This window comes from Carassius gibelio, chromosome A25, assembly GCF_023724105.1.
Source record: "Carassius gibelio isolate Cgi1373 ecotype wild population from Czech Republic chromosome A25, carGib1.2-hapl.c, whole genome shotgun sequence".
Taxonomy (NCBI): Eukaryota; Metazoa; Chordata; class Actinopteri; order Cypriniformes; family Cyprinidae; genus Carassius; species Carassius gibelio.
Window position 1 is genome coordinate 12,234,499 of NC_068395.1, and position 26,622 is coordinate 12,261,120.

Genomic DNA, 26,622 nt, shown 5'->3' on the forward strand with positions numbered 1-26,622 from the left:
ATCTATCTATCTATCTATCTATCTATCTATCTATCTATCTATCTATCTATCTATCTATCTAAAGAGTCAATATACAAACCTTATGAAGAAACTGTCATTTATCTTATATTCATAAAGTAAAATGCAGTCTGATTCATATGAAAAAGTAACTCAGAAGTAGAATGTGTTTTTAATCACAAGCACATGCCATGGATATTGCCATAGCCACAAGTATTCTATAGCACTGTAATTGGCAATTATACAAAACTAGCAAACTATATTTTAAAGCAGGCATCTCTGGATATTCGCTTAAGCAAAGTAAGCACTATCAAAGAACAAATGGTATTAATGAGAAAGAATACATTTTTGCTTTGTTCCCAAATATCGGTCTGTTCTATTTCATTCCCAAATGCATGATTCTCCGGTATGGTCCTGGGCCTCCCCAAACTCCCCTAAATTTGAAAAAACAAAATAAGAAGAGGAAAAACTGAATATCTGGCTTGTGATCAGAAGAGTAAGTTGTGATCAGTATACGATCTGGACTCACTTGAGAAGTCCATGCCAATACAGATGAGGCATGATATCAGCTTTCATGTGGTACATGATCCTGCTCTCTTTGCTCTGGTCTATGGGGAAGGTCTCCAGCGGCTGACCGTCATAATCAAATTCTGCCAAGATCACTGTGTTGTAGCTGGTGACCAGTGGACAGGAGGTGTAGCCATCATACTACAACATACACAAAACAATCTCTATTTAATATTAGTAATGAGCATTCAAGTAACATGTTGCTTATTCTGAATCATAATTTTTTTATGATTTAATATTATATCCTTAATATATTGACAACTATGTATTTTCATCATATAGTATATCTGTAATTTAATTTATGAATGTATGTTTGTATTATTTATGCACACATGCTACTTTTTTGTGTAGTTATATAAAGAATATTGCTATTTTTGTAAAAGCATGCCACCACACTACCTGTACTATTTCTTGTATAGGCATGCATAACATGCGTACTATTAATATTTTCAGTATGTATAGGACAAGCACACAGTATCACATTTGCCAAACTGTTCAGTATACAACACACTGAGTTCCCTGGGTGGAATAACTATCCCACAATGCACTGGACTTATTTGTTTCCTGTACAGTGTGACAAATGAACCAGAATGTCAGCCACAATTTTTTGCAGTCTCCATCCTGACTAATCATTTCCCTACAGTGGCTATTTTAAGCCATTTTAGAAAAAAATGTGTTAAAAAAAAAATCTCAATAATCTTTTTCACTTAAATTTTGTTTTTCAAAATAACGTTATAATAGAACTGAATGCGGCACACTAAGTTTTTTAAATTTGTGCTTTTTTCTCCTTCATTTAATAGGAAAGAAGAGGGCATCAAGTGCAAATGAGCAAGTGATATTTGGAGGAGAAAACAGCACAGCACTTCAACAGAGGTAAACCACATCCATGTTTATCCTTAAACATACTTACTGACTTATCCGGCGTCTGTTTCTTCAGGATTCTGCTGACAGTTCGGTCGAGTACTGCAGACTGAGCAGCTGTGGAAGATCATAGACAGATGATTTCAGTAAAAAAGGCACCAATAGCTCTCTCAGGAAAATCAGCTTGTTGAAAGTAACTACTAATTAATGGTGGAAAATGACTAAAACAGGTTCTAGACCTGTATAATGAGTAGGGATGTAACAATTCACTCAAGTCATGATATGAATCGATTCACGATTTTTCTAACAAAATGATATTTAAGACAAATTCAAAATTAAATGTGTCCTTTTATGATTGCTTGGACAAAAGACTGCACGTTTCTTTGTGAAACTGAAATATAACACTATAATATACTAATGTAGCACTCGCAAATTTTTGGTCTTTTGTTGGTTTTGATTGCTTCCATTGTTTTTATTTGTAAGAAAAAAAAATAATATAATGTAAATAAAAAAACTAAATAAAAAAGTTATAACAAGTAACTCAAATAAAAAACTTATCTGTGCTCATTGCATTTAAAATGAGAGGCAACCACTGCATTTTAGATACATGCATACATGCAACATAAGCAGTTTTTTATATAATGGTTTTACTTCTGTTTTGAGAAACTATAGGCCTACATAAAAAAAATCTGTATGAAACAGAAACAGCAGATGAGTTGAATGAGATGCAGATTCACTCTCTGCCACCAGGCGGCGCTTAAAGCGTTTCCTTGGTTTCCGCTGTAAACAAAGCAGCCCTGCACTTATGAACTTTAATATGCATTATACAGAGGCAAGTTGAAAATAAACAATATCATCTAAACTTTTCTAAAGACAGTGAGTTCCCCTCAGACAAACGTTCATATAAACTGGATTTTCAACCGACTCGCAGTTAATCATTACAGCCCTACTGATAATTAGGAAAGAAAGGTTTAATGAGCAGAGAATTATCTTGTTCTCCCTTCCCAGAAAACCTCACAACCATTTTGGATATAAAGAATCACTTTTTTCAGTGTTTTACCTACTGCTGCTGCCGTTTTGGATGTGGGTAGATTGGTGCAGTCTCCGATACCAAATACATTGGCGTAAGTCTTATGCTGAAGGTTGTACTTATTGACATTCAGCCAGCCGGCCTCGTCTTCCAGCGAAGAGCCTTTCAGCACTGCAGGTGGTCCCATCGGAGGGGTAACGTGGATCATCTCATACTGTGGCCAAGATGAAGGGTACGTAAGACACTCAAACTACAGTTAACAGAACCAAACCTGTTTTTTGTCGAATTTAACAGTGGCTACCTTGTAAACCTCTGTCTCCCCAGGTTTGTCCAGATTCTCAAAAACAGCTTCCTGTTTGTCGGCCCTGACCTCGATGAGGTTGTTCCTGAGGTTTACATTAAGGTCCCGCTTCTTCACAATCTCCCACAAGGCATCGGCGTATTTCTTGACCCCAAACAGCACTGGTAAGGAGGTGTTATAAATAATGTTGGCTTTGGACCTTTTTCCTGTCTAAAAAAAAATAAAAAATAAACTTTGTTTAAAAAATATTGTAATTTCTTTGAGTATTACTGAGTTGTAAATGTATATAGCCGTGCCATGTTAATACTCTGGTACTGAATGATTGCCATATTCATTTATCATGTTTTTTTTATGGCACTCCAAGCTACTTTAAATAATATTATGGTATTACCATGGTACTCGAACAAAAACATGGTTTTACCATGATATAAAAACCATGGCATTACCCTCGTTTCTGTCCACAAAGTATGGTATTATCATGGTACATGTGCAAAATACATAGCGTTACGATGATATATGACCAGAAAGATGATATTACCATGATTTATGGACAAAAAACATGGTATTACCCTTGTTTCTGTCCACAAAGTATGGTATTATCATGGTACATATGCAAAATACATGGTGTTACTATGATATGTGGTCAGAAACACTATAACCATGATATATGGACAAAAAACATGGCATTACCCTTGTTTCTGTCCAAAAAATATGATATTATCATGGTAAATATGCGAAATACATGGTGTTACTATGATATTTGGTCAAAAACATTGTATTATCATGAGTTATGGGCAAAAATCATGGTATTACCCTCGTTTCTGTCCACAAAGTATGGTATTATCATGGTAAATGTGCGAAATACATGGTGTTACTATGATATGTGGTCAAAAACATTGTATTACCATGATATATGGGCAAAAAACATGGCATTACCCTTGTTTCTGTCCCAAAAATATGATATTATCATGGTAAATGTGCGAAACACATGGTGTTACTATGATATGTGGTCAAAAACATTGTATTACCATGAGTTATGGGCAAAAAACATGGTATTACCCCTGTATCTGTCCACAAAATATGGCATTACAATTATATATTGCCATGATACATGTCCAAAACAAAACAAGGTGTCACCATGATATACTGTATGTCCCAGAAACATGGTCTTACCCTTGTTTAAGTCCACAAACATAGTATTACCATGGTATACTGTATATCCAAAATATATAGTTTTACTATATGCTCCAAAACACGGTTATATCATGACATTAGTCCAACAAACATGCAATTACCATCATACATGTCCAAAAAATGTACTAATAACATGACATTTTTGTAAGTGCATGAATAAAGGTGATTATTTAAGCACATAGTCCATCATGTTTGTAACCGTGCTTTGGGGATTTCACCTTTCTCAGGAAGGCATCAGAGAGATACATGATTTTCTGAGGAGCTCCTGCACATTTGACGGGAGTGTTTGGGAAGGTGAACAAAGCATTGCCCTCCTTAAAGTTCTTCAGGGCATTCCATGTCTTTTCCACTGTTTTCACGGAGTAGTTTGACCCGATTTTGGGATGTTCAAAGCCTTCGGGTAGGCCCTTGATCTGTAATTAGCAGAAGGAAATCAACTTTGAGACGACATCACACTTGAAATTCTTAACTCAGGATCATTTTTAACTTGGTTTTTATTAATTCAGAGTTATCTTGTTCCACGTTTCACTCTGTGAAAACAGATACAGATTCATATTTCTATGCATATACATGTATGACCATAAAATCCAAACCTAGAACAAAGTTAGAAATTTTATTTAACTTGAACTTTGGTACCAAGTCTGATAGACAAATGTAATTAACATGACATTATGATTGGAAAAATTCCTCTGAACGGATATGGCAATAACGCCACACCCACGCTGAGTTAACAATAAAACTGCAAAAGCCAAGAATGCTTCCTCTTAAAACATTCACTACATACAGTTATGGTTTCACATCCTGCATACCAAAGTGGAAAACTAGAAATTACGTTTAGCAATGCCATTCATAACATACCTTTTCATAGTGCAGCTCCAGGCCAAGAGCTACAATCAGATAATCATAGGAAATCTGAGAGAAGAAAAAAATAAAAAAATTACATACTAAAAAGAACTAAAGCTGGGTTGAGTTCCAGATCATATGGCAACTGAACAATAATACCACGATATTCCTTCCAGTATCAAAATATGTTCATGTAACTTCATATCAGGCTTCATATCAGCTGATTACTTTATAATGACACACCTTTATGGTTCAATATAAATCTACAATGCCATATTACGCAACATAACTGAAACCACTAAATTTCCCAGCAATATTAAAGCCCTTTACAAAAGACTCTTGTTTTGTTTTTTTATGCTAACCCTATGCAGAAAAGCACCGCTCTTTCACAACACATGCCACTCTGGGACACATTAATACCTAAAAATGAACCTTAATACCTTTTTCCCAGAGTCTGTGTGGACAGTGTTGTTCTCAGGATCGAATTCTGCCACTTTGGACTTGACCCACGTCACCCCGGATGGAATCACACTCGCTGTTGATCGTGCAGAAGATGCAACACTTTTGGCCCCTGCGCCAACTAATGTCCATATCGGCTGATAGTAATGCACCTGGAGTCAAAAGTGCATTAGATGTAAGGTTGAACACTGAGGCAATGTTTAAAAAAAAAAAGTTTGGGATCAACAAGGTTCCTTAATATTTATGAAATGCGTTTCTCATGCTCACCAAGGCTGCATTTATTTGATATAAAATACCGTAAATCTTTTTTTCTAGTTTAATACATTTTAAAATGTAATTTATTTCTGTGATGCACAGCTGAATTTTCCGCAGCTATTACTCCAGTCTCAGTGTTACGTGATGCTTCAGCGCAAAACAGATCCCAAAACTTTTGAATGGTAATGTGCATGTCTATACAGTGAACAACAAAGCAGGAACTTGTTAAACCTGAATTCCAGCATGTGGCGCACGTACGTGATGCCTCAAAAACAGCCAGGCACAATGTGTGGTCTCTTAAAGGGGCAGTCCAGCTATAAATACTGCTACAGCATTACCTCACTAGGCTCCACAATGGCCACGTTTTTGGCTCCGACCTTTCTCTTCATGCGTGCGGCCATTGTTATGCCACCGCTCCCACCACCGAGCACCAGAACTTTGTAGTGGTCCTTGGAGGCCAGCCCAGAGCTGGTGTGAATTTGTGAGTTAATGACAGAAAAGACTCTGCAGTACTGTCTGGACAGCAGCAGCTGTGGGTGTAGTCGTCCTGCCATGCTAGCCTGCCAACAGAAATATGCAAACAAGTTATAGCCAAAATAATCTTTTGGAGCCGCCACAGTGCATAAAGAATGGATTTAGATACAATTGTGTTAAGAATGTATATTTTATTAATGATTCTTACATTTTACACTTTATGGAATACAAATAAGTTAATAGCGACTTATCTAATAATTCTGACTTTTTCTGGCAATGCACAGAATAAAGTCAGAATTATTATTATAATGAGATATAAACTCGGAATTCTGACTTTTTTCGCAACTTTGAGTTTGTATCTTGGAATTCTGAGATAAATTCGGAATTGTGAAAAAAGTCCAGATTGTGAGAGAATAAACTCAACTGCAAAAAAAAAAAAAAAAAAAAAAAAAAAGGGTCTGATTTGTGAAATAAGATGTTAGTTAACCAAAGTTGCAGATTTTTCTCTTTAAAAAAATAGTAATTTTTCACTCCAATTGCAAAAAAACACAGACGAACAAACTACTGTGTCAATGAAGTTAATATTAATCAGAATTAACTCTACTAGTATAATTTTAAAAAGACAGCACATAAATATGAAGACCTGCACATGACATGTAAGACATATCTAAAAACAGACATTGTAACCACAAATTAAGAGTCATTTAATACAATGTATTAATTTGTGGCTATGGATATAAACATAAATATGTACCTCTGTACATATAAAATGAATAAAGGTTTTAAAACTTTAGCAAGGTTGTGATGAAATGTTCTCAAAAGCCTTTTTTTGTTGCTCCCAAAATTATCTCAAGACTTGTGTCATCTAGTTTTTAATCAAATTGTGTAATCTAGTCTACTTGTATTAATATAATACAATTGCAAATGTACTTTAATCTTAAAAAGTGTCGAGAATGCAAATAGCAGGCAGTGTTTAGAAATCTTAGGTTTGCATGTATCTACTCACGTTTATCTTTTCAGGACTGTCCTCTGTGTGTCTGAGTCTTCAGGTCTGTTTGATGAAACACTGTGGTACACAGACAAAAACATGTCCTGTCATTCCTACACAACACACCTGACGGACAGTTCAACTAAAGCTGAGTCATGATAAACTAGCATTTTGTGTGGATGTGGCTCAAACCTATTGAGCTGCCTACCTAGGCAACATCTTAGGCATCATTGTGTCTCGCAGTCTACTAGACAGCAGGTTTGTTTCGTCTCAAAACCTGGTGAACAGCCTCCCTTAGGCATTTCGGATATCAACAGCTTATCAATACAGACAAAACGCCCCAAAATGGTGTCTAGCAAGCTAGTTGTCAAGGACATTGCATAATAATACACACCTTTCTTGATTTATATCCCTAACAATAACAAATAAGCATAAAATGCAGCTGACTACATAACAGGTTTGACTTCTTCGATCATTGTTTTTATATTTCCAGTTTGCTGCATACAGTAGGCTACATGCGTAGCGCAAGTCAAACTGTAAATAGAGAACTAACGTTACGTGTAATGTGCACCATATAAGGATGAATAATTCCCCTATGCACGATTGTAACAGCAAATCCTTATTTCTGACACATATCACACTATGAATCGGAGAGAAACAAGGTCTTACCCGCGCTGTAACTGTTACAGTAGAGCTGCGGTCTGTTTTCCTGGTTCAGCTCTGTTAGACGTGCGAACTTTATTATTCGACAGTCAGTGATGCAATTCGGTCACTGATGCAATTTCATAAATCTCTTTTCATCCAGATGATGATTTTACAGCCCCCCACGCATGTTTTAAGAGTAACAGTTCGTACGTCATGCGTAAGAACTTCGCACGCACGTCCAGAGCACGCAAACACAAGTTCATGTGATGCCTCTGTGATCGTCCAGAGGGTGGCGCTATTGCGTTTCCCTCAAAGCTGCTGCATTATTATCACAGATTACATGATTTATTACCGCACTCAGAGCACCAAGAAAACAACACAATCTCAATTAAACATACTAATTAATTTAATCTCAGATAGAGTAAGTTATTTAATGTTATGATAGTTTTTTAAACAAACAAAAATAGTAATGGATCACACGAATTCTACTGTTTTATGAATACTCGGAGTTACTTTGGTTTCAATATTACAGCATGTAACGTTAACTATATCATTAACGTTATATACGGCAAAATTATAGTATTTACAGTTATTTACAATACAGTTATATATATTTACTACACTTGTCAATTATATATTATTTTATTATATATATATATATATATATATATATATATATATATATATATATATATATATATATATATACACGTCTTGGTTGTAACCTGTGATAACGGCCGTTTGTGCGCGTGCGCGCGTGCTTGACAGAGCTCGTGCTCGAGTGAAGAGGAGGGAGATTTAGGCAACTGTGAGGTGTTTTCTTTTCTCGTCTTAATTTTTCATGGACATGTTACCGTACCATGTCTCCGTAGCAGAGCCATAGATGAATGGATGGAGCATGTTTTCGGTAAGTGTTTGTTGTTTATGATGGATCGTTGTTTGTATTGAAAGAGCGCAGTTATGAGAGATGTGCGTTACAGCATTATGACATTATGTTTTTCGGTTGGATAGTATTGCCTTATTGCATTCTATAGTAAATATTATATATATAAGATCATTTCAATTTCTTAAAATAATCGATCTTATTTTACATCCACTGTTTGTGCCAATTACTACTGACTAATTGACTACAGTCTCTCCGTTATTGGGCTGTAAGGTACAACTGAGGTTACAGATGAGATTTTTCACAGTCTGACTAATTTGTCTATTTGGACATTAAATAAATTTTAATATATCGTGTATTCTTATGGTTTATTGCAATAAAGAAACATAAATATAATCACTACATTGAATTAAACATGTATTTATGTTTCTTTTGTAATATGTAACTATATAATAATAATAATAATAATTGTTTTAAAAACATATATTATATGTTCATATAACAATACATTTGTTTAAAATGGTACTTATTGTGTTTTAAAATATTTATATAGTGTAATATGTTGGTAATCCATAAGTATATAACAACAACAATAATAATGTTAATTATTATATTAACATATTGAATCAATACTAGTATTATAAAATAAAAAAAAAATAGGTCAAAATGATAGATTAGTAGATTTTATTTAAATAATCATGATCTAGTGTAATTTTTTAGTTGCCTGTGCATAATTATATAACAACAATAATACAAATAATAATAATAATTGTTATTATTATTCAAAATGTAATTGTTGTGTATACTTATATAAAGATAAATGTAGGTAAAATTATTAATAAAAATATATTTCATATTTTTGTTTAGTTTTATTAAATACAAAAATAATATAATATATAAAATTTCAATTTAATTCCATAGTATTTTCTAATATTGTATTCTATACTTCCATTAAATTAAATTAAATTAAAATGTATGCATTTAGCAGACGCTTTTATCCAAATCGACTTACAGTGCATTCAGGCTAACAATTTTTAGCTATCTTGTGTTCCCCGGAAATCCAACCCCCAATCTTTAGCTTGTTAGCGCAACGCTCTACCACTTGAGCTAAAGGAACACATGTTTATGACAAGCAATATATGAGAGTCTATAAATTAAGACGAGTAGGAACTGAATACATATAATCTGGATTACAATTATTAATCTGATTCCAAAAATTAAGTATTTGTCAAAATACTAACTCAATACTAATTAGACTACATTTACTTTTTTTTATTGATTGCTTGATAACATATTATTCATACATTACATTATCCATAAATTATTGATTCTCCCTAATTCCTCTTTTACATCTTTTAAATGCTTATATTCAGAAAGACATAGACACAGAAAACAGTCATTAGTCAGGTTTAACCACAGGATTCATAAAAGTCATGTCTGGTTTAAGAAGTTTTTCAACACTGCATCAACTGCTGATGTACACATGAAATATTCTTTAAATGATCACTTGTGTCTTTGGAAGGCTTTTCACATTTGCATGACATGCAGATAAACAAATAAAATGTCTTTTTTTTAGTAAGCGTTGGATTTCGATTTATGTTATTTTCAAATGATTTATTTTAATTTTACATTTTTATAATTTAAACAATTATTAGCTTTTCATTAAACTCACAAACCCCAGTTTGGAACACCTTGACATAATGAAAAGTTTAATGCACCTCATGTTGTTAATTACAACGAATGGAATATATTTTCTTACTCCTTGTATTTTTATATCAATATAGTACAATATTACCTGTCAAAAGTAATCTAAAAGTAGTCTGAGTAGATTACCTAATTATGTGATATAATGGATTACGTTACTAACAACATTTTTCGGCATGTAATCTGTCATCAGTAATGGACTATAATTTGTAAGTAATCTACCCAGCTCTATGGATCACAGCATGTCAGATGCCTCAGCTGCTTTTGGACTTTCAGTATCGACTCCCATTAAACCAGTGGTCCTGGATTAGTCAATATATATATATATATGTGTGTGTGTGTGTGTGTGCTCTTGTTTTTGTGACATATCAGGACACAACTCTGTATAATGATTGCAGTTACCACAAATCGTTTTGTCATGCAAAGTCATCATATGGCAGGACACTGCAGCGGGATCAGAACCGTATGCTTCCTTAAAAGACACTTACACTGTAGTGTGTGACTCTAGCTGATCAGCTGATACGCTTTCCAATGCATGTAAACAAGCCTTTATGAATTACATTATGGCTTCATAGGAAAGTGTTTTGTTGGGATGTCATTGTTTATCTGCCTCTTTGTAAAAAATCACTATCAATACAATCTTCCATGCAGCCTAATGAAATCTAGTCATTTCTATGGGGAAGATTGCACGGTGTTCAGTGGAAACGTATGTTGACCCACACTTGTTGTTTTTCAGAGAAACCCTTAGGACCCGTCGGAGATGGCCTGATGTTATGGCAATTTGGAAGAAGGACGTTCGCACTGGTTAGTACAGATGCTGAACAAAATCAAGAGGAACGGACAAATGTCTAAAAACACATAAAGAGACTAACATTGATGTTTAAAAATGCTGGTGTATTCACGTCATCCCAAATGTCTTTAAAAGGGTCTTGAACTGGCTTTTTATAAAATTATTTTATACTGTTGTCTGAGGTCCACTTATAACGTTCACTTGGTTTTGACATTCAAAAACATTAAAGTCAATGAGTAATAATAGGCTATTTTCTGCCCTGGTTTTGAGAAATGCTGGGTTTTTATGCGCTGCATTGAAGACTTGGAAGTAAACGCCCACTGCTGTGATTGGATAACAGTTTTGCATAGTAAACTACCTTTCTGTGTGTCTCTTTGACAAGATACTGTACGTCCTTCATAGTTGGAGCCTTCTGTGGCTTAGGGTTAGGGTTAGACACGTACACATAATCAGGACATATCAAGCGATTTCTAACAAAGCAATAGTGACAGTACAAATGTTTTTTACTGTGTTCTTCCCATAGATTGTATAAAAACATGGATGTAATGTCCGTGACGTCACCCATAGGCTTCCGAAGAGCGTTTTTTAAGCCAAGAGTGGGCGGAGCCGGCTGTCGCCATCTTGGCAGCGTGTCAATCCCTGATAATCAAAAATGGGCAAAAAGGCGGGAGCTGATTGCTGAAGCCACGCCCACCAAGTGCTACGATGGTGACAGAAGCGACAATCCACTTGTCACTCAAGTGGCCACGCCCTTAATTATGCAGAACTTTAAGGCTTAACGTAATTAAAATGCATGAGTTATAAAAAAATTCCACTCCCCTCACATATGTCATGAAGGGCAAAATTAACTATATAGACCAAAATCATTGTTTGCACCAGGCTGTAAACATGTTTTTTTCTGCTGTAAAGTTGGGCTATTAACATGGGGAGTCTGTGAGATTGACTCCCTTTTGCAGCAAGCCTCTAGTGGCCAGTCGATGAATTACAGTTTAAGTCACTTCCGTATGAGCTTCACGAGAGAGAGCGGGTGGTTGCCTCTTGGTCCTTCCACATCCAGGCACTGCACAATATTTTGCGATTTTTAATGGCATGTTTATTTCTTGGTTGCTCTTTTTGGTTTAGCACCACGTTATGTTATTTTCCTACTATATCATGCGTAAATTAGTGGATGTGGATACAGAATTAGGTGTTGATTTTCTGTGGAGGTGGTGTTTATCCTATCTATTATGTCATCTATTACGTCATATGTAAGCACATTCCAGGATCTGGCGTTTGTTGGGCCTGGTGTCAATAAAAGCTTTTATTTCAGTAACTAAAACTCAATTCATGACCCCTTTAAACTATGCCTGTCCAGTGAATATGAATTTATTTTCATACGTTGTTCCTGTAGAGAAATAATTGCAATATATCCAATAGTATAATTGAAAATTATTGATAATACTGTAATTTGCTGATTAATTTTTTAATATATATTTACAAAGAAATTATTTAAACATAATCATAAAAACATTTTTGTGGCTTTATTTTCAAGACAAGTACATTTTCATATATTATAATGTATTATAAATTAACTCTATGTACTTTTTTTCTTTTAATTTGGGGTGAAATGTGATGCATTCTCTTGGGCAGTTACTTCTCTTTAACAGTAACCTAAACTGACACCCAGTCACATGATCAACCGTAGACACCACAAACAACCAGATAATTACAGTGGGTTGCTGTTCAACAGATCAGATTCCACTGAGCTAAAGACTTGCTCTCTTAGTCCATACTGAAGTTCTGCATTTAATGTGTTTGTTGTTAGCTCCAGGATTCAGCTACGGCTTGTGTTTGAGCCGAGGTCTTCTGCTCTTCTCAGGTCTTGTTGCCTAGAAACCTTGATGACACCCTCCTTGTGTGATTGTTGAGGCTGCTCTCGGTTTCACTCGCACATAAACAAATCAGACGGGCTTCAATTCTCAGAAATAGTTAATTAGTGCTTTAGAAAGAAGGGACAGCTTGTTTCCTCTTCTTGTGACGTCACTCATTGCTTCTTTATTCTCTCATCAGCTGGTCACAGAGATAAAGGTATTTTTCTTTTGTGTTGAGCTTAGCTGTTGTAATACGCTAATGTTGAAAGTGAGAAGTAGACTGTGTCGTAAGAATGTTGCCCAACTCTTGACTTTTGTGTGTGTGTGTGTTTAAGTGGTCAAGTACATAAATAGGAAGAATACACACGCCTCCATGTATTAGTCACTGAGGTCATTTAAACATTTTGTGGATGTTTTTTCCACAGTAACACACTTGTATGGTAACGTCTATAATTTCTGAAATGTTTGTCAAGGAGCCCTTGTGCAAATTCAAAAGAGGGAAACTATCTTGAGCTATTGCAAATGAATTAGAAACAGAAGTTTTGTGATTTTAGCCCATTGGTTCCCAACTGAATGACCAGCTCTCTTCCACCCTCACCTTTGGACTTAAGTGTTGTTAAAAATTGAAGAATTCTCTGGGCTTAAGCGTTTGCGTAAAAAAAAAAAAAAAAAAAAAAAAAAAAGCTTTAGCTGCAGATATTCACGTACAAATCAAAGAATACTTTGTGCTTAAGTGTTTGCATTAAAAATGAAGAAAACACTGAGCTGAAGTGTTTATAAACCCTGAAGAATACTCTGGGCTTGAGTGTTTGCGTTAAAGATTAAGAATACTTTAAGCTTAAGTGTTTTTAAAAACCTGGGGCCCGTTCTTTGTACCTCGCCTAATGCTGTACATCTGAGATGATTTGAAAGATGCCACATCTTCTAATCGTGATAACTGATGTCTGGCTAATTTGTTTCTTCAAACGAATTTGCAGATCTGATTAAAATATCTGAATTATGTTGTCTAAGATTACTGCGTGTTGCGTTCCCGATGAAGGGCAGATCTATCGATACTCTAAATCACAATCAGCAATTCAGCGATTGGCTAGCGGCATGGCAGCAACGTAATTACATCATAATATTAAAAAAGGCGCCTGACGAAACTTGCATAATTTCTGGACCTTTATAAGGAAACAGCCAAATGAACAGAACTACATAAATGTTATAATAGATAAATGAAATGTGCACTGTTTTTATTTATTTTTACATGATTCCCAATTATTTATATTCATGATTTGTAGTATTTGTATAGGCTTTACATTTTTATTTCAATGTTGTAATTAGCAATTCATGTAAATTTATCTACGAAGCAGATTTGTTAAAAAATTTCGGTTTCTCTTTATTTTATTGTACGTGTACTAACATGTACTTATAGTGTACTTACAGTGTATTTATCTAAGAAAGTTCTGGTAATACAAGGTAACTTAGGGTAGGGTTAGGGTAGGGGTAGGTTTAGGGGTAGGTTCAGGGTTAGTACCTAGTTATTACATAGTTATTGTAATTACTATAATAAGTACATAGTATGTACGTCAGCACTCAAATTAATGCACGACTCAGATTAACTGTACTGCATGTGTCTTGAATGCAATTATAAAGTAATTATTTTATCATGAATAAATCTTTTAATGAGTAAAACTGGCTGTGTCTATAGTAGGGCTGCACGATATTGGGAAAAAATGACATTGCGAGATTTTATTTTTCTGCGATATATATTGGGATATTTTTTCTTACAAACAAAAATGGGGTGAGCACACTTACATTCTCATTTTAAATTATTTAAACATCGACACATTCGTGTCAATTGATTAATATGCGCGAGGGAGAGAGAGCAAGACAGCGCTCGTGTTGTTTGAAGACGGATCGCTCTCTCTCTGTATCTCTCACGCTCTCTCTTTATCTGTCTCTCTCTCTGTCTCTCGCGCGCACGCTCTCTGTCTCACGCTCTCTCTCTCTCTCTCTGCCCTGTTAAACTTGCATGTGTTTTTCAGTCCTGTCAATGATAAACTTTCACTCTATGATGGTTAAGCAGTGCAATTAATCCGCGAATCACATTCGTCAAGGGCCGGGGAGCAGCTGGCCCGTACAGTTAATGAATAACAGATCAACTACGAGAGCCTACATCGCACATCCTGCAATGTGACTATCGTGGATTTGTAAATCGCGATATCTGCTTAAACAACACATCGTGCAGCCCTAGTCTATAGTATTATAGATTACACAACATTAAAATATCATTATAAATTGTTGTTTCCGGATTACTCTTGTAATAAAGTAGCAGTGGCTGGAACAGATTTTAAATATCAGTTCTTTTTAAAAAGTTTCAATCTAATCATGTTCACATTAAATAAGCTGCTCTCCAACAGGTCTAAATTTACGGACCTGTTGCTATGACAGCAAGTCCAGGATGAGCTTCGTAGAACCAAATAATCCAAGATCATGCACAAATCCAGCTAACTGAGTTAGTGACACACGAAGAACGGGCCCCTGGGATTAAGAGTTGATGTAAAAATCAAAACAAAGAATACTTTTGGGTCAAGCGTTCATATAAAATGAAGAAGCTAGCATCATCCACGGTTGGTCTAACAAGCCCAATTACGAGATTGACATGGCAAACTGTCAGTGAGGAGGAATCAATGTATTTGTGCTTTATGAACCCAGAACACAATATGCTTATTTGTAAAACCTATAATGTGACGTTCTCCACAAACCATATAGCTTAACCCAAAACCCCTACGTAGCAAAGAACAGAGTAATAACATGGTTCTGTTTTTGAACTGAACCAAGGAAGTATCTAGTTTGGAGTTTAGGGAAGTTGTACGTGACTTTATGCCTTATGTGCCATTTGTGTGCTGGGGGCAAATTTGTGAACCGAGTGTAAACTCATCTGGTGCATCTCTGGGTGTGGAGGCTGTTCAATTATTAATGGTTGATGACGGTTGTAGCACCTGAGCTAAATAAGGAAACAAATTCTCATGTTTCACAAAGACATAGCATGCAGTCAACAAACCAATAGAAACGAATGATTTACCAGGCGACTCTGGTAAAAGGTTGACTGATTAGCAGCATTTTGAGCTAGGCCTGTTGTAATAATCAATATATCGACTTATCACGCAATATATGCACATGACCTCAATATTTTTTGGTGACGCAATATATCGCCCATAATATTTACTTAACAATTCATGTCACCATGTTTTTTACATTCCACTTGAGTCTGTGTCTTTTGCAGCTTCTCGAACATAACGAGGTGTAGTCATGAGGTGCTAGTTTTAAATCCTTCTACAAAAAAGGTTTAATCTGCAGATATGCTCTTGTTTAGGCATCTGTGCCTTTTGTGCATATGGACACCTGCTTGCTAAGTAGTTATTGTGTTTTTCAGCAATAGTGTGCAGCCTCAATTTACGTAGAAAAAGAAGCTCAGGGAACAAAATCTCTAGATGGAAAAATCTCTCATCTCTTTTTTCTACTTGTTACTTTTCACTTTTTGTTAGAAAATGTTTATATACGATTCATTCAAGTTTTATTAGAGTATCTAATATCTGAATACTTAATTTACATGATCTAAATATTCTTACAAATTGAAAGATTTTGTCATTTGGAAGTGTGTAGGCCTTCTTGCATTAAATTTAAATTAAATAAATAAATGTATGCATTTAGCAGATGCTTTTATCCAAAGCGATTTACAGTGCATTCAAACTAACATTTTTTACCTAACATGTTCCCTGGGAATCAAACCCACAACCTTTTGCGCTGCTAATGCAATGCTCTACCACTGAGCCACAAGAACACTAGACTTAAACTTAAGCTGTTACTTTATGATTATATATTCAGTGGCATAAAATGGTCTTTAAAAATGACAATTATATCGCTTATTGCACATATTCTGGGGCAATATATCACACAACAAAAAGTTGTTATCATGAGGCCTATTTTGAGTAAGGAAGTTACTCTCCTTGTCTGCTGAGTCACCTTGCTCAACCAAAATAAAAGATTCTGTGGTTTTCCTGTTGAAACTTGTAATAGGATTCTAAGTAAAACAAAATTAACCAGATTTTCCCCTGTTGATAAGCATTGTTCAGGTGTTCTGGTTGATAGTTGTTTTTAAGGTGTTTTAACACAGTGTGCAATGATATAGTCAGAAGACTTTACAATCCACAAATCGCCATCATTAACCATGGATTTACTGTAGTAACACTGAGTGTTATCTGTGTGCACCGGGGTCTGAGAGTAATGCACTTTCGATTCTCTGAATGTATGTACTGTACATGTGGAAGAATTGACAATAAAGCAGACTTGACTTGACTTGACTTGACTGCACCATGGTATTGTGGTAGAAATGTGGGATATTCATATCAAATTGTATTATGTTTTAAATGTAGACATGTATTAAATGTATCAAAGGAATAATGGAATATAATTACAGTATTTTTTGGGATTAAGTTATAGCATTTGCGCACTAAAAGTATTTCGATTTCTGTTTTTCATACAAATACCTAGAAACCATATAATAACATGGTATTGAGGTGCTATATGTGTGGTTTTAACTGTGGTTATCATAACCTAATTGTACGTTACTATGTAAGACCAATGGTTAATTTTAAACTAACACAAACAAACAAACAAAAACCCTTCTGTAATAATGAGAACCCATATGCGGTTTTATTTATAATAAACATAAACTAAATACAAACTAAACAAATACTATGCTTGGCTTGACATGGAATAAACAAACGTGAAATGGAATTGAAAGAGTTATGACCAAAATAGATTAACTTTTAAGACTAGTTTAAGCAGTTTATGCAACCAGTTGCTATTGTTTTTAAGGTGTTTTGAGTGGTTTATAGTGTGTTGATAGGTGATTGCTTAAATGGGATTGTTTTACCATCTTATTGTCCAATGGGGAATTGTCAGTTTGATCATTATTGGTGTCAGAAGCTTCAACAGTGTGGGCTGTCATCTAGAGACTAGAGACCGTTGGTAAGTCTTGTGTAATTACAGTTCCTGTTCAGCACATCTGGCTGTGAATGTGACGTTTTGCGTTACTTGAGAGAGGTCTGGAGCGAATGATGTGACTGTGGTGCAACACAACTCCAGTAAGCTTGTCCAAGCCCTGGACCCAAGCCCAGTTCCCCAAATTTCGATCAATTCAGATTGATTATGCTGTAATGATTAATGTTTCACATCACCATGATGTTACAGTAGCACAAAGAACATTGCCCATGTTGCCCACCATCTGAGTTCAGAGAGTTCAGCTATCGAGTCACACATAAAAGATACTACCTTTTTCCTAGAAGTGCTTCCTAGACAGCAATACAATTAAATGGAGAGCAAATAGAGACTATGGCTTTAGTCTCCTGATGTTTCTCAAAAAGAACCTAGGATCCTCATACTGTACAATGTATTAAACTGTGCTCCAGTCAGGTAAGAGACCACAATCTAAAGAATTTGTATGTAGTCAAACTTTCTACATCTGCCTAATACCTCAAATTTTCTCAGCTACCGTGTGCTATACATAGGACTGGTGTGATGTGATGTTGACTGAAGAAATGTGTCAACTTGAAGAGGTTTCGGTTTTCCCACGGGTGATATATTTAAATGGCAAGCAGTGGGCAGGACTTCTTTTAACTTCTTTACATTTGAGAGAGCTGATGAAACATGGAGCAAGAAATTCTAATTTTTGACATGAAAACAAGGCTGTGAGGGACTGAAGAACAGCGCGTTAAGTGGATTTTCTGTTGTTTAACAACATACCGATTGTTCAGCTGACAAACGTCTTGAAAAAAAATGATTAGTAACGCCATAAAACAGTTTTGAAAGTTGTGAGTTGTGAAAATTACATGATTTATGACCTTTTGTAAAGACTACAAGTCTCAGCCCCATTTTCTTTAGCGTTAAACTCAATAGGTCTCTACCTGATAAAGGGTTAGTTCTCCCAAAAATGAAAATTGACAACAAAACTGGTGTAAATTTTGTGCATAATCATGTAATATATTACTATTATTTACACAGATATACTAAACTAAAATTAAAATGAAATAGTTAAATATATTTATTTAGTCCATAATGTTGAATCCAGAACACAACAGATTTTTCTTAAAGACTTATTAATTTCTAATTATTAATAACAGTGCTGTTTATCCCTTTATGTGTAAAACCTTTTTAATTATCAAAAAATGAAAGAGCAACTTCAAAGCAATCAAAAATTCCTCTAGGCTTTTCCTAAAACAAGACCTGTGTTTATAATGCCAGACGCTTCACTGACTCCTCAGTGAAGAGCTAGTAAATGTTTAGGAGTAGCTTTAGGCTAATTAGCATAAGCCCTGCAGGCGATGAAATTCTGAGGAAAGCATGTCTCAATCTCTCGCACTCACAGGCAAGTGTAGGCAACGTCTGCTACATACCACGAAACTAGCTGCCCAACAGAAAGCAGAAACCTCAGACTGCGCACTGTTTCATGGTTTGACTGTCTTGTTAATGACTCTGAAGTTCGAGTTGTACGTTTGTTTGTGCCACTCGAAGAATGACTTTGCAAACAGGCAATGGCGCTGCGATGGTTATGGATGTTAGTACCGGGGAGAGGAGGTTGGAACCCACGCTCAAAGTCACCCGGACAAGGTAGAGCTGCAAGGACTTGTGGGAGATGATAAACGGGGGATGTATACTGGAAGAGCTGGATTACTGTATGGAAACTTCTTCCAGAAGATGTTTGATCAATCAATGATATCTTCTCACTTACACTCTTTCTATTTTTACTTCCCTCGTTTGCTGAGTGATATACAGTGATGATCTCATAGACATCGCTCTTGGGACGGCGCTGTTAGTGGCTTTGGAAAATATTGAGCCCATTTATGGTTCCTTAGAAATGGAGTAAGAGGAGAAGTATCAGTTTAGTGGACTGGAAATGAGATCCATATGAGGGTTTTGGTTTTAGGTGTTAGTGCATGTTGTTATGTACTTGTTGGAGTCTCAGATCTTACTAATAGTTTACTAAACTAAACTTCTCTTCAGCTCTAGAGGAGGAACGACATGTTCGAGCCAATGATCGCGACTACAATGAGAGGTTCAGTTATGCTGTAAGTCTTATAAATGTCAAGTTTGTTATGGACATGACTGCTCATGTTTTACTATTAGAACAAATCTTAATGATTTCATCTTGCAATGGCCCATTTTTTTATTTAATTTGAAGAAATTATCATTGGGCTTGTTTGTGAAATATAAGCAAAATGTTTTTATCTATGTGGATGGATTTACATTAATGTGCAGATGGATTTGTTCTGTTCATGTTTTGTGAACAAGGACATATGAATTTAAAATTTCAAGTTTGGGGTCAATAAGATTTTTTATTGAAAGAAATTAACAAAATTGGTCAAAAAGACTTTTATAATGTGAAAAAAAAACTACATTTCAATTAAATGCTGTTCTTTTGAACTTCCTATTCATCAAAGAAAAATGTATCATGGTTTCCACAAAAATATTAGGCAGCATAACTGTTTTCAGTATTGATAATAATAATAAAACATGTTACTTGAGCAGTAAATCATATTATTATTATTATTATGATTTCTGAAGGATAATTTGACAGTGAAGACTGGAGTAATTATGCTGAAAAGTTTTATATTTTTTAAAATTGTAATAATATTTCGCATTATTCCTGTTTTTATCATAGAATAAGAGATTTCTTTCTGAAAGAAAATGTTTTTGACTAGTACTGTATAACGCACTGTGGTTAACTTCTGTTGTTCTGAAAAACAACATATTATATTTGTTCCTTAATATTTTTCCTAAATATTTTTTATCTGTATTATTTTTCCCCAGGACAATCGCATCAAGACAGCAAAATACAACGTTTTCACCTTCCTGCCTATTAACTTGTTCGAGCAGTTCCAACGTTTTGCGAACGCCTACTTCCTAGTGCTGCTGATACTGCAGGTTTGCCAGCCTTTGAAGGTCACTTGTGAAATTACAAGGTCAATGCACTGAAGATGAATCTGGAGCCTCATTTATAAATTTATAATTTCTTGATTAAAAGTCAGGATCTATGAAGTCTAAAACTGAAAATGTCAATCCAAACCTGTATGAACGTCTTTGTTCTGTGGAATAGTTTGGCCATAAAATGAAAGTCAGTTGGTTTAACCCCATTGACTTTTATTATATGAACAAAACTATCCTTCATTTGTGTTTCACAGAAGCAAGAAAGTCATATAGCTTTGGAATGACATGAAAGTGAATAAATAGGGCCTTTTCATAGTACCAGAACTAATTGTGGAACTACCCATTTTTGGCGCCAGTTTCGCCAAAACTGATCTGGATGCAATTTTAGTACCGGACTGCCTTTTTCGAGAACCAAATTAGCTCCTACATTGGAGTAGGGTCCGTGACATAAGTAGACACGGATTGGCCAGACGCATATGAAAACGCCTTCACACACTGTGTAACATACTGTAAACATTGTGTCAACTTATTTCGCAAGTGTGATGAACAGCGACAGATGGACGGACGCTGAAGTGCAGGCACTTGTAAGCAAATGTAGCACCGCCAGTTTTTTACAGATTCTTGATCCACCTTTCTGTTCTTTCAGTCGCTTTACGCATAGATCGACAGTCCATGTCCATGATTGTGAAACCCGCGAGACACAACAAAAACACCGCTCTGATCACAGCGTCCTTCATCCTCCTGTTGTTAACATTGTTCTTCTTTTTGTTTCCGTTTTCCGAATGCCGCGTACAAATGACTTCGCTGTCTACCGGCTTACGTCACTTCCTAGTACACTCTCGGTGCGAATGCAACCCTTTAAATGGTACTGGGAAATAGTTTGCGCAAATTCATCCCAGTACTTTATTACTGTACATTTAGTTCTGGAACGGTGACTAAATGCAAAAGGCCCTGATGATGACAGAATTGACATTTTTTGAGGGATGAACTGGCGCTTTAATGTTGCACTACACTAATACTCTGTTGTGTGTTCTAGTTAATCCCAGAAATCTCCTCTCTTTCGTGGTTCACCACCATTGTGCCTTTGGTGTTGGTGTTGGCTATCACAGCTGTCAAAGATGCTACTGATGACTATGTGAGGATCTATTCTCATCCTGTTGATCTTTCTGTCTCTGAATACTGATTTTACAAAGACAGGCCACTGTCTGTGGGCCGCTGGAAGTAAGCTGAACTGATGTTTGCTGTGATTGATCTGTTTTGGATTTCAGTTCCGCCATAAAAGTGATCAACAAGTCAACACCCGGCAGTCTCAGGTACTCATCAAAGGAAAGTAAGTGCATTTATGCCACGTATCAGCATTTTCTGCTGTATCTCTTGCTGCTGAGATAAAGTTATTGAACGACAGATGCTTTAAGAGATGTTTGGGAAATGAAAAAGGATTTGTGACGGGACAAACATATTCTGTTTCAGATTGCAGAATGAGAAATGGATGAATGTACGAGTGGGTGATATCATCAAACTTGAGAACAATCAGTTTGTTGCTGTAAGTTTGAATCTTTTCCTAATTTACTACAACGAAACAGGCCAACTTTATTAAAGCTAAACTAATAAATATTGAAGAAATGGCAGTCACATCATGCACGTTGTACTAACCACAATCCAAAGAATCAAACATACATTCATAAATATCAGTCCAAAGGTTGTGAGCTGAATTAACCCTACTGTATAATCTATTTGTCAAAAACTGCTCTGATACTGATTCATTTCAGTAGGTAAAAACATTGTCAAGATCTAGATAAATTTCTTGATGAATGTCTTTCATTAGTTATTTATTTTGGGATTAAATAATTATAATGATACAAACTGGTCTAAAAATCATCAGACAGTTTTGTTCTTTTTTATTAGTTTTTTTATTATATATTTTTTAATTAATGTATTTATGTTTATACATTTTGTATTAAGTCATTAATATATGTACAGTATTTATGTATTTGTGTATGTACTTACCTCGAACAACAAATTAGGAATGTACCATTTTAAAATAAAATTCTGGTTGATACAGTTAGCCAATTATTATTTTCATGCTATGGCCTATAACTGATAAAGTATACTATTGTACTGTTTTGTCTTCATACCTTGATAATAAAACACACACACAAAAAAAAACTAAAAGTCCATCCATTTATATGTAATATAACCCCCCCCCCCCCCCCCCCCCAAATAAATAAAAAATCTAGGAAGGCACAAAAGAACTTTTATTAATAAAATTGTAGAAATCCCAAAAAAAAAAAAAATTTAAATCTTACTTTTTTTTTTGCTATCAGTAATGTTCAGACCTTCCCAAACCACTGCAACAAGTTGCACCAAATTCACCAAACTTCTTATCATACATGGTTCATTTGGCTGCATCCACAACCAGCCTGGAGCTGAATGAAAAAAAAAAAAAAAGTGTTCAAAATTTAGTCCCTAAATATAACAACCATACCATAACTGATGCATTTAGATGATCCAAGTATGACTCGCATTATCTGTGTCTTCAGCAGTTAAAAGCACTGTATGGTGAAGAATTATCTGTTGTAGATTCATCTAGTTTTACATGACTTTGAGGGTCTTCTGTCTCTGCTGTCTCCAGGCTGACCTTCTCCTCCTCTCTAGCAGTGAGCCCTATGGACTGTGCTATATCGAGACTGCAGAGCTTGATGGGTGAGAAGTTACTAATATCTCCTGCCTCACTCATTTCAACATCCAGCACACACATCTCAGATTTGATTTTGTGACTGTATGGCAGCGAGAGCCTGACGTGAACATGAGCTTCTTTCCAACAGAGAGACCAACCTGAAGGTGCGCCAAGCCTTGACTGTGACCTCAGACCTCGGGGACGATGTTGAGAAGCTTGCAGACTTCAATGGTGAAGCTTTTATTCAAACACACGATTAGTGCATCATCAACAGAACCTAAACACTCAATGCATCCGTCACATTGATCAGATTGATCTCTGTTGCTTTGTCTCGTGGTGCCTCTGGTATGCTTGAGCATGTCTTTCGAAGCTGTCAAGGAGCATTTGTAATGAGAGTTGTAGTGTTTTTGCTTGGGTTCCATTAAAATTAATGTAAAGTATGTCAGCTGCATTCTTCAAATTGGACAAATAAAGTTTTTGTTGGTTGCTATTGCTAGTGCTTCTGTTTAGGGTTTGAACACACTCATCCTACATTGCTAGTGCTATAATCATGAATGATAGTTCAAATTATGTGGCTTATTAATGGTTGTTATTATTTTAGGGAGAGGACTTACAATTTTTGCATGGAGAACAATAAAATCACTGTAAAATATCTTAATAGCAGAATATATAGGGACTTTTGGTGGACTTTTTTTTTCAATTAAATTAACCACTTGGAACTTTTGTTATTTTAATAATATAATGTTAGAATATTTAATAATTTTTTAAAGAAGCTTTTTATATTATATTTTTTGGTTTTTATTCTATTTATTTATTTTTAAGAAATGGGGGTAAAATTTGCTATGTAGCTTTGTCTTTATTATTTTTATTTTATATTTTTGTTTTTGTAAAAATGTTTCTGTTTAGTTTAAATTTATTTTTATTTGAGTTTTAGTTTCAGTAATTTTAGTACTTAAACTTTAAATTACATTTATTTATTAAAATGTATTTATTAAAATTAATTACAGTTATTTTATTTTAGTTAGTTGCTAAGGTAATGTTTTCAACTTTGTATGTTTTTTTTACATTGTAATTTTTTTGTACATTTGCACATTTTTAAATCTTTTTTTTTTTTTTTAAGGCTTAGTTTTAGTAATTTTAGCATTTTCTTTTCTTTTTTCCTATTTCAAATAGTTGCCAATGCAATATTTCAAATTTTTATATTTCATTTTATTTTATTTCAGATTTATTTCAATTAACAAAAATGTTTTTTTTTTTTTACTTTTGTTTTAGTAAACAATAATAACAGCGTCTAAACATCCTAGTAACACAATAGCAACCATCTGCAACACCTTAACAACTGCATTTTATCACCGTGCAGGCCTAGTTTTTAAAATGTTTTTCATATAATATTCCTATTTTATTTTATTTCAGCTTTAATTAACAAAAATTATTAGTAAATTTTTTTTTTTAATAATAATAACAACATCCTAGCAACATGACTGTATGCCAACATCCTGGAGAACACTACATAAAAATGTAACATATAATGCTGTTTATGCTTTTAATGCTTTGACGTATTTACAAAACGCATTTTTTAATGTATTTAAAACAGAGTAGTTGCTACACTAAACGCCCATTCACACCAAGAACAATAACCATAAAGATAACAATAAAGATAAAGATATTAGTGCCGTCCAAACCATCGAACGATATTGGGTGTGTATTCTAAGCGGACGCTCGTCTGCTGCTTTAAATTCTCGAGCTTATTACAGCAGGATTGATTCTGATTGCTTGGCAATGTTTTATCGTTCATCAAGAAATAAAATCGTTCTGAAAGTGATTCCAACGATATGGTTTCTCTGTGCCTTTATTGTTATAGTTGTGTTGTGGACTCTGCTATTCTTTAATATTGAGAAAGATTTTTAGAACTATATCTTTATCGTAATCTTTATAGTTATCGTGCTTGGTGTGAACGGGCCTTAAGTGGTTCTTTTTGTTGAAATGATGACCTTTCGCGCACAGATAATCTGCAGCAGGCTAGCTGGTTTGCGTTTATACGCATCCTCAGTTTTTTCAGCTGGCGTACCAATAGGTGTAAATGTCAGTGTAAATGCATGTAACAATGAAAACCCGAAGCTATCGATGAACCCAAAATAACTGAACACTATTTGCGTCAGCTTCATCTTACAGTTACGTGTTGTCTATGACCGTGTCTCCAGGGGAAGTCATCTGCGAGCCGCCCAACAACAAACTGGACAAGTTCACAGGGACTCTGTACTGGAAAGATAACAAGTACCCACTGGACAACGAGAAGATGCTCCTGAGAGGCTGCGTTCTCCGTAACACAGAGTGGTGTTTCGGCTTGGTTATCTTCGCAGGTACATCTCTTCAATTTTCCTCCGTTAATTGTCCTCGCACAAAGGCATTTTCACGGACGATTGATTAGCTGTCTTGAGTAGATGCTCCTCAGAGACATGTTGAATGCCCCGTCTGTAATTAACGTTATTAACCATGCTCAGCATTATCTGTTCTGAGATGAGCTACCTTCTGTGAGTCTTCTGGGTTTTCTGTTTCTCCGTTAGGACTTCAAACCAAGCTGATGCAAAACTGTGGGAGGACGAAGTTCAAACGGACCAGCATCGATAAACTAATGAACACCTTAGTTCTGTGGGTGAGTGTGTGAGCGGCATGCTGGGATTGATCGACATGTGGCATCTCACTTACTCATGCCACTAGCCTTTCAAAAGGGCAGTTCATGCTGTAATTGTAAAGGGTTTGAAATATTTTTTGTTTTTTTTCCAGATCTTTGGATTTCTCATTTGTATGGGGATCATATTAGCTATTGGAAACACTATTTGGGAGCAGAAAGTAGGCAGCAGCTTTTGGGAGTATCTTCAGTGGAAGGAACTCAGCATTAATGCAGTCTTCTCTGGCTTCCTGACCTTCTGGTCCTACATTATCATCCTTAACACTGTCGTACCCATCTCACTATATGTTAGGTAGGTCAGATTACACAGTGTGTTGACAAGCTAGTTTGATTCAGGACCTACTGTAGATTTCACATTCTGACCATCAAGTGGCAACCCAATATAATTTGCTTAAAAAAATGTTGATGAAAAAATCCCCTTAAATCAGAGATTGAATATGT

General features: G+C 35.3%; 2 protein-coding genes across 4 annotated transcripts in view; one reads left to right on the forward strand and one right to left on the reverse strand.

Moving 5' to 3' along the window:
• Positions 1-150: 150 nt before the first annotated feature.
• LOC127947001 (sulfide:quinone oxidoreductase, mitochondrial-like) lies at positions 151-7,893 on the reverse strand. Of its 2 annotated transcripts, none has more exons than XM_052543879.1 (11): positions 7,639-7,893; positions 6,988-7,047; positions 5,846-6,067; positions 5,234-5,404; positions 4,809-4,862; positions 4,169-4,363; positions 2,757-2,966; positions 2,486-2,669; positions 1,475-1,542; positions 527-705; positions 151-431 (listed from the first exon to the last, which is right to left on the reverse strand). In XM_052543879.1, exons 3-11 carry the CDS (start codon positions 6,059-6,061, stop codon positions 374-376), a joined length of 1,335 nt encoding a protein of 444 aa, XP_052399839.1. In that variant the 5' UTR covers positions 6,062-6,067; positions 6,988-7,047; positions 7,639-7,893; the 3' UTR covers positions 151-373. The 2 variants fall into 2 exon arrangements, with proteins under 2 accessions (XP_052399839.1, XP_052399840.1); XM_052543880.1 differs by having other exon boundaries at positions 6,988-7,032; positions 7,639-7,886.
• A 481-nt stretch (positions 7,894-8,374) lies between these two features.
• Positions 8,375-26,622, forward strand: part of LOC127947446 (probable phospholipid-transporting ATPase IM) — a 31,383-nt gene continuing 13,135 nt past the window's right edge. The window contains exons 1-12 of one of the 2 annotated variants that reach the window (XM_052544567.1): positions 8,375-8,521; positions 10,938-11,005; positions 19,892-19,956; positions 20,699-20,812; positions 21,852-21,950; positions 22,084-22,145; positions 22,286-22,358; positions 23,448-23,518; positions 23,641-23,723; positions 25,694-25,852; positions 26,057-26,145; positions 26,277-26,473. In XM_052544567.1, the coding sequence (XP_052400527.1) occupies positions 8,502-8,521; positions 10,938-11,005; positions 19,892-19,956; positions 20,699-20,812; positions 21,852-21,950; positions 22,084-22,145; positions 22,286-22,358; positions 23,448-23,518; positions 23,641-23,723; positions 25,694-25,852; positions 26,057-26,145; positions 26,277-26,473 (1,100 nt within the window). In that variant the 5' untranslated portion in view covers positions 8,375-8,501. Of the gene's footprint in view, positions 8,522-10,937; positions 11,006-19,015; positions 19,499-19,891; positions 19,957-20,698; positions 20,813-21,851; positions 21,951-22,083; positions 22,146-22,285; positions 22,359-23,447; positions 23,519-23,640; positions 23,724-25,693; positions 25,853-26,056; positions 26,146-26,276; positions 26,474-26,622 lie in introns of those variants that run through there. The other variant, XM_052544568.1, reaches the window with a different exon arrangement.

What these genes read in the sequence shown, in the direction of transcription:
- LOC127947001 (XM_052543879.1), bottom strand. Translation starts at nt 6,061, where the DNA reads ATGGCAGGACGACTACACCCACAGCTGCTGCTGTCCAGACAGTACTGC. An exon ending in TGGAGCTGCACTATGAAAAG is followed by an intron (nt 4,364 to 4,808) that starts GTATGTTATGAA and finishes TGCTAATTACAG; the next exon opens with ATCAAGGGCCTACCCGAAGG. An exon ending in AACAGACGCCGGATAAGTCA is followed by an intron (nt 706 to 1,474) that starts GTAAGTATGTTT and finishes TGTATGTTGTAG; the next exon opens with TATGATGGCTACACCTCCTG.